Source organism: Mastomys coucha, unplaced genomic scaffold (assembly GCF_008632895.1).
Source record: "Mastomys coucha isolate ucsf_1 unplaced genomic scaffold, UCSF_Mcou_1 pScaffold20, whole genome shotgun sequence".
NCBI classification, from domain to species: Eukaryota; Metazoa; Chordata; class Mammalia; order Rodentia; family Muridae; genus Mastomys; species Mastomys coucha.
This window is the reverse complement of record NW_022196903.1, coordinates 45,408,268-45,426,312: the sequence shown is the minus strand read 5'-3', so window position 1 is coordinate 45,426,312 and position 18,045 is coordinate 45,408,268. Positions and strand designations below refer to the sequence as shown.

The following is an 18,045-nucleotide window of genomic DNA, read 5'->3' as shown; positions in this document are numbered from 1 at the left end:
ATTCTTAGGCCCATAACTTTTCTTCCTAGTCAGCACAGGTTTAAAGCTTTAATTTCTCCTTACAATCCCAACTTTCTTGGGTTCCCCAAGATTTCCTCAACCCTAGACAGCAGGGAACAGTTTAAAGAGAACAGCGCCCTCAATTCCACCCTCACCATCACTCCTTCCTGTTTCTTCACCTTTAATAATAAAAGGGAGGAATGTTGTGAATCGGGTGCTCTGCCAGTGTGCTGCTCAGCAATTCAGCGGCAGCACATTTCCACAGTCAATACAAGTTATGCATTTCCACTATGCAACAGGCACATCCATCCTTTAAAAGATCCTGGCCACCCAGATCTAGCTTTGTTTGTGTCTGCCTTGTCTGTTTTGTTGTTTCCTGGCCTCTTGTCTCTCTCATGTCCCCACTCCGAGAAGGCATTTTGCTCTTCCTCCCCCAATAAGCCTCTTGGGCATCAGATCTGTTCTGCAGCATGAACCCTTAGCACACCTTGGCCCCAACCTGCCAGGGTACTCTCAACACTTAGTGCTAATACTGTTGGTGTTGTGCCCAGATTGTAAAAACCCCAAAGAAACCACCAGGAATCACAACCTGATGATATTGCATGAGAGTCTTTATTCAAGCTCAAGCTTCGGCTACCAACCTTTGTGATGGAACAGAAAAGAGGGTTCCAGGTCTAAGTTAAGGGGGTTTATAAAGGAAAAAGCCATAAGCAGGGTTTCCAAGCCTAGGCATTACATGAGAGAGTAAAGGAATGCGGTCCTGATAATGTTTATTTAGACATTGGGGCGGAACCATGCTGCTGGAAAGGGACCATTCTGACCTGGACAAAGTAACTTGTGTTATCAGAAGCTGGTGTGTTTTTACAACTGGCCACAGCTGTCTGGGAACACTTGTCTCTTTTTCATAGTCTAAGAGTGGGCTATTATCATTTCAAGGGTATTGGCTTCTGCTTCCTTCAAGGGCAGGAGCCATCTGCACAGGAGAAATGTTGGCTGTCAATCAAAAGGGGTGTGAGTTTCAGTGCTGTGGAGGCTAGGGAATGCTGCCTTCTGTTCCCAAGGCTGGCACTTCCCAGAACTCCCAGGGTGTCATCAGGGGGAGGGAGTGCTAACTGCTCTGGCTCCAAGCGGGGTCAGGAGTGTAGGATTTGATGCGCAGGTTTCCCGTGTCTCTTCATTGGAAATAATAAATTCAAAAGACCTTTATAACCAAGCAGTTTTTAATTTTCAGTTCTGCAGAAAGCAACATAAGCACTGAGAAAAGCCAAACATGGCTATGTACTGATTTGAAGCAAGACGATGGCTTTTCCCCTGATACCAAGAAAGTCCATCCTCCCTTCCTGTAGGCCAGGACTTGCCCTCTTCCCATATTCTTCATCCTGTTAGTTTATGGCAAGAGCTTTGTCCATAATTTAGGGCTTGAGAGTGTCCCCTTCTCTGATACAGTGCTCAGCAGGCTACCAGTAGCTCTCCATCTCTTCTGAGCTGTGAGAAACTTGGTGAGCCACCAGCTAGGAGAAGAGATACCTAGTTGCCTCGGGCTTTTCTGTAACACTGACGAACTTAAAAAGCACATCCTACTGCAAACTGACTAACAATTTGGGGTTTTTTTTGTTTTTGTTTTTTTTTCTTGTTTTTGTTTTTTTACACAAAGATCTTCTCTCTCTCCTTCCCAGGACCAGAGCTTTTGCTTCCCTCACACCTTGAGAAAGCATGCTCACCCAACTCAGGGCAACTGTGTAGACCAGCTAGTCTAGGAACCAATGAACTGCCAAGCCGGCGCCACCAGGGGGCGCCTGAGGTCAGCCGATGGCAGGGCGAGAGGTAAGCGGGGCGGGGTTGGGGCCTGGGGCCGGGTTGGTGCCCTTAGGATGGGGAAGCCTTGGGGCGAGGGAGGGGGATGAGGAACCTGGGAAGAAGGGAGGGACCTGGCCTGTGGGCGGGGCCTGCGATGGGGGCGGTGCGCAGAAGTGGTGTGGAGTCTGAAGTTGAGCGCCTCCCGGAGCTGCCTGAGTTTGAGGGCGCTAGGGACTCCAGGGCCAGGGATGGGGTTGAAGCGGAAAAGCGGCGGTTCCACCTTTCCCCTAGCCACAAAGCCCCCTTGCCTCACTTCCGGCCTCTCTTCCAATTCTGGCGACCTAGGATCCTGTGATGGGCTCCCCGCCGCACGTCGGCCAGCGCTCTGGCGGGCCACGCGGGTGCCCCACCCTTCAAGATGTGTTACCTAGTGCGTGGTCACCGCCGCCGTCACAGGGCAGCCTCAACCCCGCCCCGGCCTACCCGCAGCCCTCAGGCCTTCCTTCCCCGCACCTGCCCGCACGCTCCCGGGGCCCGCAGGTGCGGAAGACCACGAAATTCCACGCCCCGCGGAGAGGAGACTCATCAGCTCCCAAGACAAGAAGGGGAGGCGCGGTCGGACAGTGCTCCGAGGCCGATGTGTCAGGTGCGTGCGACCCCTGGCTGCACTTCGCCTACGGACCCGAGTCCTGCGAAGGGGCGGCCTTCTCTCCAGCGCTGTGGGGGACCCGTTGTCCCCCGCAACCCCCCATGAGGTCAGAGGTGCCGCACCACCCAGTTTAACTGCCTGAGAAACAGAATCGACAGAGCCTTTAGAGGGAGGGCTCTTGACTTGTTAATGAGCAGCCTCCCTGCTTAGAAAGCCACCCCCATCCCCATGCCCCCACCCCCGTGGTAGAAGTCTCCTGATTGTTCTTGAATACTGTTAAATTTGAGGTGAGACATGAATTGTAGTAGGGGACTCAGTGCTTGTTTCACAAGATGTTCATCTTCCACTCCGTAGGTTTGCTTCAGTTTATTTCCACAGAAGTTGACATCACTCTATTACAGGTTTGACAGCATCCACAGACCCTCATAGCCAGTAAGAAAATAAGACTCTAATTTTTGTGCATCGATGAGTTGAATTTTGCCAGCAGAAACTATTTCCTGTCCGACCTAAGGCGGAGTTACTGCAATACTAATGACCAAGACAGTTTACAAGTCCAAATGTTCATTTTTATCTCTTTACTCTCCAGACTGCCTTTTTAGGCAAGAAGCATGGAGGTAATTCACGGCAGGCCCTACTGTTGCAGGGAGCTTGAAGGAGCTGACATTCTGTCAAACACCTTTTACTCTAATGGACTTCACACCCCGTATGAAACAACTATTCGGCCAACTGCTTCACAAGACAGGTAACACAGAAATTAGAAAAGCACAGGGGAAAGATGTCATCGCATTCCTGACTTTTTCTATAACACATACTTGAGCACTCCTATATATCACATGAAGGAGAAGGCTAAACAGGAGTAAACTACAGGGTTAATCTGTTAAAACTGGAAAAGTACTCTATACTATAATATTCTTCCACTGCATCCTAGAAAATGTGTGTGTGTGTGTGTGTGTGTGTGTGTGTGTGTGTGTGTTGCTAGGGACTGAACCCAGACCATGCTTGCTAGGCAAACACTACCACCAAGCGACATCTCTAGCCCTGTTCTAGAAGCCTAGAATGGTCCCTTCCTTCACTTGGAGATTGCTTTAATAGAGTACTGTGGTATACATGAATAGCCTGCCCACCAGCACCTTCTGCCAAGAAAGAATCCCAGAATTGGTTGCACATATGATGCTGTGTGAGCCCTGCACCATGTTTCGTTGTAGATCCTTCACTCCTCATGACAGCCATGAGTACAGTAGAGCTATTACCCTCCTTCGCCTATGATATATGTAGGGTACAGACACATGATTTGCCAAACTCTGTCTCAGCTACACCCCCCAACCCTGTGACTTACCTGAATCACTCTTAGAGGAAGGATGTGTCTCTGTTTCTAAGTACCTTGTGTAGTTGTGTTCTTGTGTTTTTCTAACTTCACATGGCCAAATCCCTAACAATTCTTTGTAGAAGAGGATAGGTAGATAGATGGCTCAGCTGGCATCTCAAGCCTGAAGATGTGAGTTTGGTCCCTAATACCTACATCCAAAGTATGTGGTGTGGATCTATCACCCCAGGGCTGGGGAGGCAGAGACAAGAGGACCCCTGTAATCCCTGGGGCTCAATAACTAGCTAGTCTAGTAAAATCAGTAAGCCCCAAGTTCGATGAGAGGGAGCCACTCTCGAAAAATGGAGAGCAATCAAGGAAGGTGTTTAATGTCAACTTCAAGCTTCACACAGCTGTGTAGAAACACATACACAAACTTTTTCTTTATTCTTAGGGGATTAGACAGAAAGCCACCTTATCTCAGTTTAAACACTTCCAAAGTAGGGCTGGAAAGATAGTTCAGCTGTTAAGGGCACTTGCTGTTCTCCCAAAGGATGAAAGTTTGGTTCTCAAGATTTAAGTTTGGCTCCCATATCCTGCATTAATGTGGGAGCTTGCAACTATCGGTAATTCCAGTTCCTGAAGATGCAGTGCCCTCTCCTGGCCTCCTAGGGCAATTGCATACACATGTGTACCATACAGACACTCATGCATATGCACTCCAAAAACAAAACCTTCCACAGTGCACTGCTTCCACAAAGGCCATCCATTCTGCTCTCCACTGTCCCTGACTGTGGATCATTTTCTTTGTAATGTTTCTAAGAAGACTTTTTCTCCCTTGTGACTTCTACCTGCTTTTTCTGGCTCTTCAGTCTGAAACGTGTGAAATGATAAGTAATTATCCCCAGGCCTGGAGCTCTTCAAGGGTCTCCCTCAGGGTCTGATTACCAACACTGGTTCTCCAAGACTCTGCTCTTACTTTTAGGCTCTTGCTGTCCTGGTCGGGTTTCATGGATCCACTTCAATTTATAAACCTGCTCTTTGCAAAAGAATTTTTTTTTTCAGGGCTAGAGAAGATGTCTCATCTTTAAGAGCATTTGCTGCTCTTACAGAGGACCCAGGTTCAGGTGCTAGCTCACGCTCCAGCTGTATAGAATCTGATGCCCTCTTCCGATATCTATGAGCACCAGGTGCACATACATCCAGGCAAAATACTCTTATTAATAATAAATATGTAAACAGATGTTTAACATGATCCGTGCTTTGGAAAACATTTAAGAAAGTTAAGTGCCCATATGATCAGTTATCCATAGAGTGTGAGAGGCCATTTAAAACAGTGTCTGGGAACAACCATCCCTGGCTTCCCACAAGCAAGCCTCGATTTCCCTTTTATTTCCTGTGAGCACTTTCCTACTATAGTCTCCAGCAGAACGCCAGGATGACCGAGGGCTCCTTCATAAGGAGCCACCAGGCAGCTTTGAGGAGATCCTTTCCCTCCGTATTCTGGATGCTCTGCAAAGTTTCATCAAGATAACGGCAGCATCTCCACACTGTCATACCTGAGGCTTGCTTCCAAACAAGTTCTGAGTCAATGACTCTCAACGGCAACTGCAGGGTACTCACCCAAGCAAAACAAAACAATGCAAAGCAGAAGCCCCTGCAGGCCAGGGAGTCACTCTTCCTAGTGGTCATGAGAAATCAGAGTCCTGGTGTACGTTAGCTTTCAGAAGCCTAGTTTCTAAGCATAGACAGAGGCATGCCCTTACAAAATGTGACAAATTTTTAGTTAATTTGGCAATTTTAATGGTAATATACAATTATAGCAGCCTACTTTGTTCTTTACATAGTGGACAAAGCAATCAGAGTACGTTAAATCACCTGTGGATAATCCTAGCAGCTTATCCCTGTAATTTGAGCACTTGGGAAGCTAAGACAGTGCCATTGACTAAGAACTATTGTCATGAGTTCAAGGCCAGCCTAGGCTGCCAAGTAAGACCCCATCTCAAAATAAAAAAAAAAAAATCACTTGAGAAGTTTTGTGAAAACATGTATTACCAGGCTTAACCTATATGTATTCTGGAACACAGAAGAAGGGCAGAAGAACCTGAGGAAGATGGGGTTAGCAGAGCGTAGTGTGAACAGTAAGAGAGTCAGAGATAGGATTCTGGCTTACCCAATGATCAAAGAAACAATGCAAACTTTACACCTTACTTCAATTACTTTAGTCACTTGTGTGTTTTAGAACAATTACAGTAGCCACTATTTTCTATCATCTCATTTGTTCTCCTCTGAGGATGTTAGGTAAGTTAATAAGCAACCTATCCTTTTGCATTTTTTTTCTACTGAAAGTTTAGAGATGCGGAACAGTTTGGTGGCAGATCTCTTGTTCGATACATGAAGCTCTAGATTCAATTTCCAGCGTATATACACACCAAGTATCTAAAATAAAAGGAAATGTACTGGGCATGGTGATCCACTCCTATTAATCCTAGCATTCAGTAGACTAAGGCAGTTGAATTGCCATGAGTTCCCTTCCAGCCGGGACACAGAGAAAGATTACAGAGGTGGGTGATGTGGGTCACTGCTGATTTAGGCGATACCTCTTATTTTAATGTTTTTTTTTTTTTAATTTTCTGATATCACTGAGTGTCAGTACACATGATTGATTAACATTTCCTTCTGGCTTGTCTTCTGGGACAATGTAATTTATTGGGGTCAGATATTGAGAAATTGACTCATTTATGATTCAAATGTAACTTTACAAACTTAAAAATTAAAGCTTAGCTTGTCATTAATCACAAGTGTTTAATATTTTCCCTTGTCATGACCCCTAAACCACCTGTGCTGATCATAGTCAGAGCCGGGGAGCTGGGAAAGGTCCGACAGCTATTTGCCAGGACCCCTGAGCAACTGTCACCAAACTTTCCTAAACTGGTTAGGGTAGAGCTTAGGACATGTTCTCTGTAACAAGCCAGACAAAATATTTTGTGCTTTACAGTTTCATCATAGATACTCAGTTTCCTGTTACAGAGTGAAGGCAGCCACAGACTAGTCATACATAAATGAAATGCAGTATTCCAGTAAAATACTATTTTCAAAACAGTTAGTAGGTCCATGAGCCATAGCTTAGTAATTGTTTATCTGGCGACGTCATTCAGTTCTATTTGGAAGCTAGCCCTGAGAGTTACTTCTCCGTTACACTTAGCAGTGACTCTGTGTGTGGGTATGTATGTGGGTGTGGGTGCTCTAAACCATATACTGTGCTGACAGAGAGAAGTGCCAGGCAGCTCACGCCTGCCTCTCCAAGCTCCACCCCATATCTCTAACTGCTCCCCTACACTCTCATCGTACAGCCCACAGGGCTCAGGAATCCTTCACGAGATCTAAAATCCTAAAGAAGAGAAAGGGATTCCCAGTGCAGTCAAGAGTGCCAGTCTGTCCTGTCTCACAGGTATCAGGAGCTGAGGGAGGCCCTGCCACAATGCAGGCTTCGGTGGGGTGCCGACAGAGAATATGGTGGCCTGCTTCCAGTTTCCCTTCCCGAAGAACACAGGCCAAAGTGTGAGCCTCCCCGTCACATGAGCAAAGGACATCAGCATTATGGATTTGGCGGAGAGATCTGGCCAAAGTAAGTGAGCTTTGCAGCATTCATGTTCACATAACCATTTCTCATTTTTACTGTTGGTTCTTTGTCACCATGTCTGCTTCTAGACTCTTTTTATTGCTTATAGAAAGATACAAATAGAAAAGTGAATTCTGCGCTTCCCAATTCTGAAGTCAGCGGAAAGTTTATAGGATTCGTTTTATATAGCTGTCATTTGAGATATTGAAGTATTGTAATTAGAAATTTTGAGCCAGGCAGTGGTGGCGCACGCTTTTAATCCTAGCACTTGGGAGGCAAAAGCAGGCAGATTTCTGAGTTCGAGGCCAGCCTGGTCTACAGAGTGAGTTCCAGGACAGCTGGGGCTACACAGAGAAACCCTGTCTCAAAAAAACAAAAAAAAAAAAAGAAAAAAGAAATTTTGATTAATTCCTCACTTAGTAAAATCAAATGAGGGCTGAGAGGTGGCTCAGCTCTTTAGAGCACTGGCTGCTCTTCCAAAGAACCTGGGTTCGGCTCCCAGCGCCCACATGGCAGCTCACTCTAGTTCTGGGAGATCTAACATTCCCTTCTGGACTATACAGTTACTATGTGCATGCGATGCAAAGGTACACATGTGAGCACATACAGCCGCACACATTAAATAGAAATTTAAATTAAATGAGATAAAAGGTAAGCGGAGGGGATTAGGTTAAAAGTGTTTTTGCTTGAGCAAAGCTAACCCAGTTTGTACGGATGTTCTTGGTCGGAGGTTGTTTTCCAGTCTGCTCCCAGTCTTCACTACAGCATTTGAGTCTGCAGGACACTAGTTACTGGTTGATTCTCTTTGGTATGTGTCTGGGGTGGGGTACGTGGAGGTCGGAGGACAACATTGAGAGTGGGTTCCCTGCTTCTGCTATGTGGGTTCTGGGCACTGGTCAGGCTTGGCAGCAGGCACCTTTACGCACTGAACTCACTGCCCTGCTCATATTTGTAAGTTATAGACAGTAAAGTCCCTCCTTTAGCAAGAGTGTTCAAAACACAAAACTAAAAGAGCCTGGGGCTGGTGACGCAGGTGTGTAATCTAAGCTAAGAGGCTGAGGCAGGAGGATCAGAAATTAAAGGCCTGGACAACTTGGTAAGAAAGACCTTGTCTAAAAATGGAACATAAAAGAAAAAAATAGATTCAGAATATAATTCAATGGTCAGTGGTGAAGAACTTGTCTAGCATGCACAAGGCCCTAGATTTTTTTTAAAAAAGCAAGCAGCAAATTAAATTAGATGCCACATTATTTGCTAAAATTTATTATATTTATCCAGAATGGACTCCATAAGACCATGGCACAGAGCCCACCTTTCCTGCCCTACCTAACATTCCCAGTTGCCTGGTTTACAAACAGTCTAGGTAACTAGTTTCTTGTCGTTCTAAAGCATGTGAAAGATGAAAGACATAAATTATGAAAGATAAGCCACGGCTAGAAAGTGAAATGTTAATACAGGGCCATGTGCTGCCAGTGATCTTCTCTAAGCGTCAACAAATCGAAAGCAAGATCCCACAGAGACCAAATGGGAAGATGCAGACACATCACAGACAGCAAGGATCTCAAGTTTGATCACTTGTTCAACAGACCTTAAAGGCTCCACTCTCACAGAAACCCTCAACTGTGCTGGTGAGTCTGTAAGCTGGATGTTGTCACTCTTCCCGGGAGCCTTTGAGACATTGCAGATCTATAGAGCAGGGATTTGTCCCCAGGTTTGATTGATGCTAAAGTCCCAAGTGCTTCCACCTGTTCCATTTATTGATTTACCTATTGTCTACTCCATAACTTGAACATAGCAAGCATTGGCTTAGCAACTGGGTTACAGCTCTTTGAGGAATTCACAGATGTGGTCCCAACATTTGTATGTTAAAAAGGCACAACATTCTAAAGGAAATAGAGGTATTCACATAGAACTCCAGTGTGGTTTTAAAAATAAATAAATAAATAAATAAAAATAAAAATAAAAAATGGTAGGGGGAGCCAAAAAGACTAGTTTTAAATATTCAGAGAAATCCAGTTTGAAAGGAAGAGGATCATTGTTCTGATTGGACACAGCCTTAAGACCCTGAGGAGAGGGCTGGCGAGATGGCTCAGCAGATAAGAGCACTGACTGCTCTTCCAAAGGTCCTGAGTTCAGATCCAGCAACTACATGGTGGCTCACAACCACCCGTAATGAGATCTGATGCCCTCTCTTCTGGTGCTGTCTGAAGACAGCTACAGTGTATTACGCCAGAGCCAGCAGGGCCAGAGCGAGCGGGGCTGGCCTGAGTTCAATTCCCAACAGCCACATGATGGCTCATGGCCATCTGTACAGCTACAGTGTACTCATACACATAAAAAATAAATAAGCCGGGTGGTGGTGGCGCACACCTTTAATCCTAGCACTTGGAAGGCAGAGGCAGGCAGATTTCTGAGTTTGAGGCCAGCCTGGTCTACAGAGTGAGTTCCAGGATAACTAAGGCTACACAAAGAAACCCTGTCTTGAAAATAACCAAAAATAAATAAATAAACAAATAAATAAATCTTTAAAAAAAAAAAAACCTGAGGAGGAAGTACTACTCCCGTTAGAGACATCAGTCTTCCCTGACCCAGACTCTAGGTTAATGGATCTGTTTTTCTCATGCTCCTTTAGGTCAAAGCTGTTGTTTTAGCATACTTCTCTTGAAAACATCTTTTCAGACAGTCTTATCTTCTAGCATATTGCAAAAACTATCTTCTCTCCTCCCAAAAAAACCTGTCTTTTCTTACGGTATTTTTCTTTCTCTCTAAAAAGAGCCTTTTATACAAAATATTTTCCAGGATTCTGATAGGCCAAGCCTGAATTAGTTCATAAAAATATTGCTTTTGAAACCACGGGTCATTTTCCCTGGGTGGGAAGGGCATTTCAGTTGGATCTCTGGTTCCACAGCCACTACTTATGGGAATGTGTGCTGGTTATTTTTTGATAAAGACTAGTTCCCCCTGTGAATTAAGGAATTCTCTCTATCCAATTGGCCTGTGAGCATTTCCTTGACTGATGATTGATATTGAAGGGCCCAGCCCAATGGCAGTTTTCTCTAAGTCGGTTGTCCTGGGTTATGTAAGAAAGCAGGCTGAGCGCGAGTCAGGGGAAGCAAGCCAGTAAGCAGCACTCCTCCTCTGTGAGCTCTGCTTCATTTCCTCCCTTTAGCTTCTTGCTTGAGTCCCTACCCTGACTTCTCTTAATGATGAACTGTAACCTAAAATGTAATAAACCCTTTTTTCCCCAACTGGTTTTGGTCAGTGTTTGTCACAGCTACTGACAGTATACTAGAACAGACAGAGTAGGCTCCTCCCTCCTCAACAACTCTATTGATGAGAAGCACAGATACCTGCTCCTTAGGGAAATGTCATGCTCAGGATTATTTAGAGTGAGGCCATAGAAAGATCAAGGCTAAGGGAAGGTTAGCTATCAGCAGAGCAATCCTGTCATGCCATGGGAGACATCACTGCTCCTCCAACTCATCCTGGCATGACTATATCTAAGTAAAACTCTTTAAAAGGATTTTGAACAATACTCACTTAACCATAGTGTGCACACTTCAGAGATTCTAAGTCGAGTCAGACATTTCCCAATTCATCCATTCACTGAAAGAATAAAATCAACATAATGAAAATATGTGATTTTTTTTCAGTTTCATAAATCCTTTTATTTATAAGTTTAGTCAAGTAACAAATTATTGAGTTCTCAATGAGAAAAGTAAGTAGATTCGTCACTAAGCTACTGTCAAATGTGTAAAAGATAAAAACAAATTCAAAAGTTGTCACCAGACAAGAACCACACAATAAAAAAAGAAAACCATATGCCATTAGTAGGAGCCAACCAAGGGAAGAAACTTGCATGTGAGTTACTCTAACTCAATGTCTACCAAGAAGGCATTTGGAGCCAAGCAATTCTTTGTCCTGCAGAGTGCAAGATGCTTAGCTTCCCTGGCTCTTCACTTATAAACGACCATTAGCCGTGACAAGTGGGGTAAAGCTACCACCTCACACCCCTGTGCTGTCCCAACCTGTTTACTGAAAACTTCTTATCTTACAACCTTAAAGTGCTGCCTTTTATATATTCTATATAGAAGCTCTATATAGTTATGGCTATATTCACTTATTCGTCCTTTACTGTCTCATGGATATGCCATATTTTTGTAAAAATACATTCAGTTTCCTGTGTTGTCTTTTCAGAAAGCTCCCTATTGAGCAGTATTACTATTTGACACAGAACAAGAAGAGCAACATGTATGGAAACGACTCTTTGTAAGTCCTGGGCAGGAGCTGCTTTGTGTGAGGTCACAGAGGATTAAGTAGAAATGAATTGTGTGAGAAATTCAAAAGCCCTTTTACAGAAATAAACCTCTCCTTCATACTAACAATCACTAATGCCGGAAATCAGCACTAAGCAAATGGAAACAAACAAACCAGACTATGTGTGGTCTTTAAACAAGTCTGTGGAAACTAAGGGCTAATGGAGAGGAGGAGAGCAAGGCAGGTCCCCTCAGGCCACGCCCCTGCCTTTCTCCTTCTCAGTCCAGTGAGAACCAGTTAGATGGTGTTAAAGAGTCACTGAGCATGCTAAGTCACTGAGCACAATTTGAATTTGAGTTTATGATGAGAGAGGTTATTGTGATCACCTAATTTTAATAAAATTACTGTTTCTTTACTTGCTATCTCACCTGCAATTCAAAGTACTGTCTCCATCATATCAAATTGTTTTGAAATGGTTTCTTTTGTATACTGAAAAACCACTACTTTATTTACAACTAAAAATAAAATGCCATCTCCTTAATGGAGCCTAGTTCCAAATATAATGAACATACAGCAATGGCAGAGACATTGAAGTAACTCTTGAATCCTTAAGATTTGTTGAGAAGCTAATGCAATATAGGAGTGAGCCACTAGAGGGAGCCAAATCTTGTGTTTGCCCAAGCTTTACCTGTTTGTGTTTCATTAACGCAATTCAAACATGGCAAAATTAATGGACTGATGTCAAGGAAGTGGTGTCTCTGAACATCTGTTATTTTGGTTGTATCTTTTTAAATTTTTAATATTTAAAAAACATTTCATCTAATGTTTTCATTTTGAAACAAGTCCATTTTTGTCACGAATTATCAAAGCAAAATTTGTCATATGAGAGCAATGTTAGATGCTAACTCATGTTTTATTTATATAAAGTTGTCAGTCTAGCAACACTAAATCCTTTGGATTCACATATCTGTCACTTCCTCTCCCCATACTTCTGCCTCATAACATAGCTGGAAGACAGAAATTGATTGCTTTTTTTAGTTCACATCACAGAATACAAATCAAGATCAAATGCATTATGGCTCAAGCGAATTGTGTGTTTATAATGCACTGTAATAGGATAATACAGTTATATGGTTTTCTGCTTTCTTGTGAATATATCCAGCAAGGAGGATATCTAAAGCAATTAACAGTGTATTCAAATTTTCTGATTTACTTTTATTGAGAAATAATAGCATATATTATAATAATATAATCATAATAACATTCTGATTATTTTCTCCACCTGAAGTCTTTCAGAGTCTTATGAGCATGGGCTAAAAGTATCAATATATACAATAGATAGTGTATAACTATCTCTCTTCAGGGGGCTTGCTTCCAGCATTATGGTATTATCTCTTGGCCTGTGGCTTCAGAGTAGTTAATAAGTTTACCACATCAGAATGAACTGGCTCAGAAAACCCAGTCCTCCGGGGAACTTGGTTGGTTTTGTTCTCTACCCTCTGTTGATTATGCAATATCTACTGTCATGAAAGATTGGCAGCCATGGGCAAAAGGACAGAGCATAGGCAGTATTTATATATCCTCCTGGCCAGTCCACACAGGTCACTTTAGGACACATCATTGCGTCACACGTGATGTCAGGCTCTCAGGACTGTCTGGCTACTGCCTGGCTATGACTGCGGAGGTAAGAACAGGAACTTTAGCCCCTGAACCTTCCCTGCAAATAAAAACTGCAAAAGGTTTGGTGACCAGGACTAAGTTGAAATCAATGGGAAAACCAACCAATAGACAACAGAGATATGAAAATAACAATGCCTGTGTCTCGTCATTGTGCAAGGCAATAAAAAAGTACCCACATGTCAACATGGTTTAAGCACAGAATATATCTTCATATTCTTAAGTTTTTAATTGGAACTCAAGTGTTTAAAAGCTCCAACTTAAATTATGACTTTTTTCCTGTTTCTATTCAAGGTTACCCAAACCACCTAACTCAGCAGTAGGGTAAGTATATACTTTAGATTCCCTCCCCATTATAATAAAAAAAATGATAGCACTGCTTATGAGTAAGATGGGTCTGAGCACAGAAGGAACTTCTCCTGAAAGCTGCATGTGACCTGTTGGAGAGCAGTCTGGTGAAGTCCGAGGCACTGAGGTGCTTAGTTCTCGCCCCTCTGATCCAGTCAGTCTTTCTAAATGCAGTTTTACCTTAGCGTAGTGTTAGGCTTCTTTACATATTCGAGGTTTCTCTGTGTACCCTACTCTCCCTCTTGTGAGCCTCTTCATATCCATGTCTTTCATAGAAAGTGAACCAACAAGGATGCCCTGTAATTAATAAGCCCACACTTCTAATCTGATCAGTTATACACGCTGTCCTTTTCTGTTCCAGGATTGCACCTAGAACACCGTGTTGCACTTAGGGCATGTCTCTTCAAGTGCCTCCTGGCTGGGACAGCTCCTTAGACTTGACTTGTTTTGATAATCTTAACGGTTTTGAGGCTTATAGAATATTTGTAGAAGGACCCCAAGTGGAATTTGGCTGAATTTTTTTTTAATGGTAAGATAGGTGCTGTATTTTAGAAAGGAAGACCACAGAGGTAAAGTGCTGTTTACACACTGTCCTGTTCCTCTTGATTTATGGCTGATGTGACCCTTGGGCACTGGGCTGGGGAATGCTCAAGGGCTTCCAGCTGCAGTCGCTGCTTCTTCCTTCCCTGTTGTGCTCTTGAGAGAGTTGATGTGTGCAGATGGCGTCTGGAGTTCCGCTTTAACTTCCAAGAGCAAAGCATCTTCATAAACTGTTTAGGGCTGGGATGTAGCTAAGATGGTAGAACACTTGCCTAGCATGCACCAGGCCCTGGGTTTGATTCCTAGCATGTGCCTGTAAGCCTAGCACTCTAAAGGCAAAGGCAGGAGATTATGAGTTTAAGGTCATTCCCAGATATATAATGAGTTTGGGGCCAACCTGGGCTACATTAGTATCTGTCCAAAAATTTTCTTTCCAGTATTCTGCATGGGAGTTTTACATACTCTTATAAAAAAATTTTGGTGGTTTTTTTTTTTTTAAATAACCTATTTCAAACTTGTGGATGTTTGTCTTGGTTTAGGAACTCAGGAAGGGATACCTTTGTGTCTTGCACTGGCTGTAGGCTGCTCTTTGAATCTGTTCCTGTATTCTGTTAGCAACTTCCACAGCACAGTGGGCCGTTGGCTGGTTGTTACTTTTATCACTTACTCCCTTTCTGGCACTATGAGATAGTTCTGGGCCATCTTGTTCATTTCCTGCCCACTCCCGGGATCAGCTGGGACCTTGAGAAACAGAGCTCCTTTTATGAGAAACTGGTATAAGAAACTGTGTTTGAGTAGTAAGTGCTCCTGGCCACCAAGTTCTCTAACACCTAATAGAAATGTTAACATGTTAAAACTGTTTCAGCTAAAGTGAAGAGCTAGCTACTCAAAAAGCTGTCAGAATCCAGGTCAGGGTTGGGGAAGTAGGGTATTAAACAACAGCTTTTGATGAATTTTTGTTTGAGATTTTTAACTTCACAAATCATGAGAAAGGAAAAACCCTTTTATGGGGTTATATTTCTTGAGTCTGCGTTCTAAGACACACAGCACTACAGTGTAAGCAGGGTTGGTCCCTTCTGAGAGCTGAGGGGAATCCTCGGCTGGCCCAGAGCCTGCTGGCCTGCAGATGTGTCCTCTCAGCTCTAGCCCCACATGGCATTCTCAATGTGTCCAAGTTTGATTTTCTTTTAATCAAATAGTCCTCAAATTAGGGGCCCACCCCACTTTAGTAAGACCCCCTCTTGCCTACTACATGCACACTGACCTTATTTCCAAATTAGTTTACAAGAGAAGGCTTTGGGGTAGCATTTCAACACACAGGTTTTTGAGAAGGAACACAATTCAACCTGTAACACAGGTCTTGTTTTCTTGAATTCTAATTATAAACACCATTCTCAATTCTGTGGTGCTTTCCAACTCAAATTTCCTCTTGTTCATACAGCTCCTATACTTCCCCTTAGTCTGTGCCAGTTCTCCAAGCAACAGCAAACTTAGACCCCTCAGTTTTTTGAACATTTTTCTTCACTGTGCTATTTTGTTTTAATTTCAAAAGTGTGTGTGTGTGTGTGTGTGTGTGTGTGTGTGTGTGTGTATTTTGTTGATTGCTCAAAGAAACAAGTGGCATGGGTTGGAATTCCTAAGACATTGGATTACTAGGCCAGATGTTCAAAATGATTCTATAAAAATAAAATATGTAGATCTCCTTAAAACATGAAGTTAAAAGCAACAAAAAATTCTTCTATACTTCCTACAAACTATAAAGTTAATACATTGTTTTATATTAGCCCTTTAGGAAAACTACTCACTAATTTAATTAAGTATGATTATTTTTCAAATTAAATTAGTCTTAATTTATCTAGAAAACATAAGATTTTATTGTTTTGGTAGTTTCTATAGAATGCTATCTCTATGAGTACAGAAAAGGTGGTCTGGGCCTTCTCCACAAGGATTAGAACAGCATGTACCACAGCAAATATTTGATGGGTTCTTTATTGTACTTCTTTGTCTGTTTTTATTTATTCAATGATTTTTAGAGAAATCTGCTCATCATATCCAATTGAACATCCCTATCATACACACATAAGCCGTGGTGCCATGTTTCCAACCTTTACATCGCCTAAGGACCTTTACACCGGTGTTAAAGCTCGTACCCAGCAGCCTTTTCCTCCTACAGTGCCAACCAAAGCCTATGATACAACGATTCTGAAGACAAGAGGTAAAATGAGACTTGAAATCAAAACTGTATGACTTCCTATCATTGGCATGAATTCAGTAGTAAAATCAAAAAAGGCAAGGAGAACAGTGGATGTAGTAACCTAGCACCAGTAGGTTAAGAAAGATGCCCAGCCTCCCTGCAGTCAGCTGAGGGCATCAGACTAGTCGCACCAGCAGACTAGTCACACCAGCAGACTAGTCACACCAGCAGACTAGTTACAGTGCAACTAGTTATACCAGCAGACTAGTCACACCAGCAGACTAGTCACACCAGCAGACTAGTCACACCAGCAGACTAGCCACACCAGCAGACTAGTTACAGTGCGACTAGTTATACCAGCAGACTAGTCACACCAGCAGACTAGTCACACTAGCAGACTAGTTATAGTGCGACTAGTCACACCAGCAGACTAGTTACAGTGCTGACTCATGGCTGCACTTCAAGCATAGCCTCTCTGTGGTAGAAACAAGATCTCTCTCCCTGGTCTTACGGCCCCGTAGGTCTGGTTAATTAAAAGACTGCTCTGATCTTTTCAGAATAACTACTATTGTTTCCATTCGCAGGTAACCCTTACAGATATGAGCTGCTTGATTTTCCCATGGATTCAAAGAAAAAAGCATTGACTTGGCCAGGTCAGGGTGTATATTATGATGTAAGTACCTTTCTTTTTTTAAAAAACTTTTATTGAATTATTGTGAGAAAAGTTACATGATTTCAATTTATCTGAATTTGTTAACATTTAAAAACATATTTTAAGTAAATAGAATTAAATCACATTTGTACCCCAACTCCTCCCAGAGATCCCCCTTCAATATCTACAATATCTTTGTCATATTCCTTAAAATTTATAAAATGTTATAACAATAAAAATAAGTATTATAAAAGTTGTTTGATATAAAACAACAATCAACTGAACAGTCTTATGTAGATGCTTGTCTACAGCAATACTGAAAATACATACATTTTTCTCAATATAAATTTTAGATAACTTCAAACATATTAACTGTATATTTCAAAATAATACATCACTACTAGTATTTTCTTAATGAACATAAATATATAGTCTTTTTGTTTGTTTGTTTTGTATTTAGTAGAGTTTAAAATCTTGGCTCTTACTGTGGTACAAGCCTAAAATAAGAACAATTTTTAGACACTGGATTTCATTGTAATAAGGCTGTACATCAATGACCCTCACATCACCAAAGGATTTTACCTCCATTGTAGCTAAGCTGAAAGTTGACAGTTCTGCTATGCCAAGGAATGAGTTGTAGGCACGAGTTTTGGATACAGACTTCCTGCTATGGTCAAAACTATTTGACTTGAGTGAATGATTTTATTCTCAGTCCACAGAGAACAGGTTACATTCATTTAAGAAATGATATGTGACGCCGGGCGGTGGTGGCGCATGCCTTTAATCCCAGCACTTGGGAGGCAGAGGCAGGTGGATTTCTGAGTTCGAGACCAGCCTGGTCTACAAAGTGAGTTCCAGCCAGGGCTACTCAGAGAAACCCTGTCTAGAAAAAACAAAACAAAACAAAACAAAACAAACAAACAAAAAAAGAAATGGTATTTGTATTAAGATGGTCTATCCATAAAGTCATTCACCAACTGTTTCAATGAACAATGGTTCTGCTTGG

General features: G+C 42.6%; 1 protein-coding gene across 2 annotated transcripts in view; it reads left to right on the top strand.

The window, feature by feature from the left end:
* Nucleotides 1–2,291: 2,291 nt before the first annotated feature.
* CUNH7orf31 (chromosome unknown C7orf31 homolog) overlaps nt 2,292–18,045 on the top strand; it is a 29,776-nt gene continuing 14,022 nt past the window's right edge. The window contains exons 1-7 of one of the 2 annotated variants that reach the window (XM_031381885.1): nt 2,293–2,443; nt 3,033–3,188; nt 7,201–7,377; nt 11,569–11,640; nt 13,600–13,629; nt 16,227–16,408; nt 16,972–17,060. In XM_031381885.1, coding sequence (XP_031237745.1) covers nt 3,055–3,188; nt 7,201–7,377; nt 11,569–11,640; nt 13,600–13,629; nt 16,227–16,408; nt 16,972–17,060 — 684 coding nt within the window. In that variant the 5' untranslated portion in view covers nt 2,293–2,443; nt 3,033–3,054. Of the gene's footprint in view, nt 2,444–3,032; nt 3,189–7,200; nt 7,378–11,568; nt 11,641–13,599; nt 13,630–16,226; nt 16,409–16,971; nt 17,061–18,045 lie in introns of both variants that reach the window. The other variant, XM_031381886.1, reaches the window with a different exon arrangement.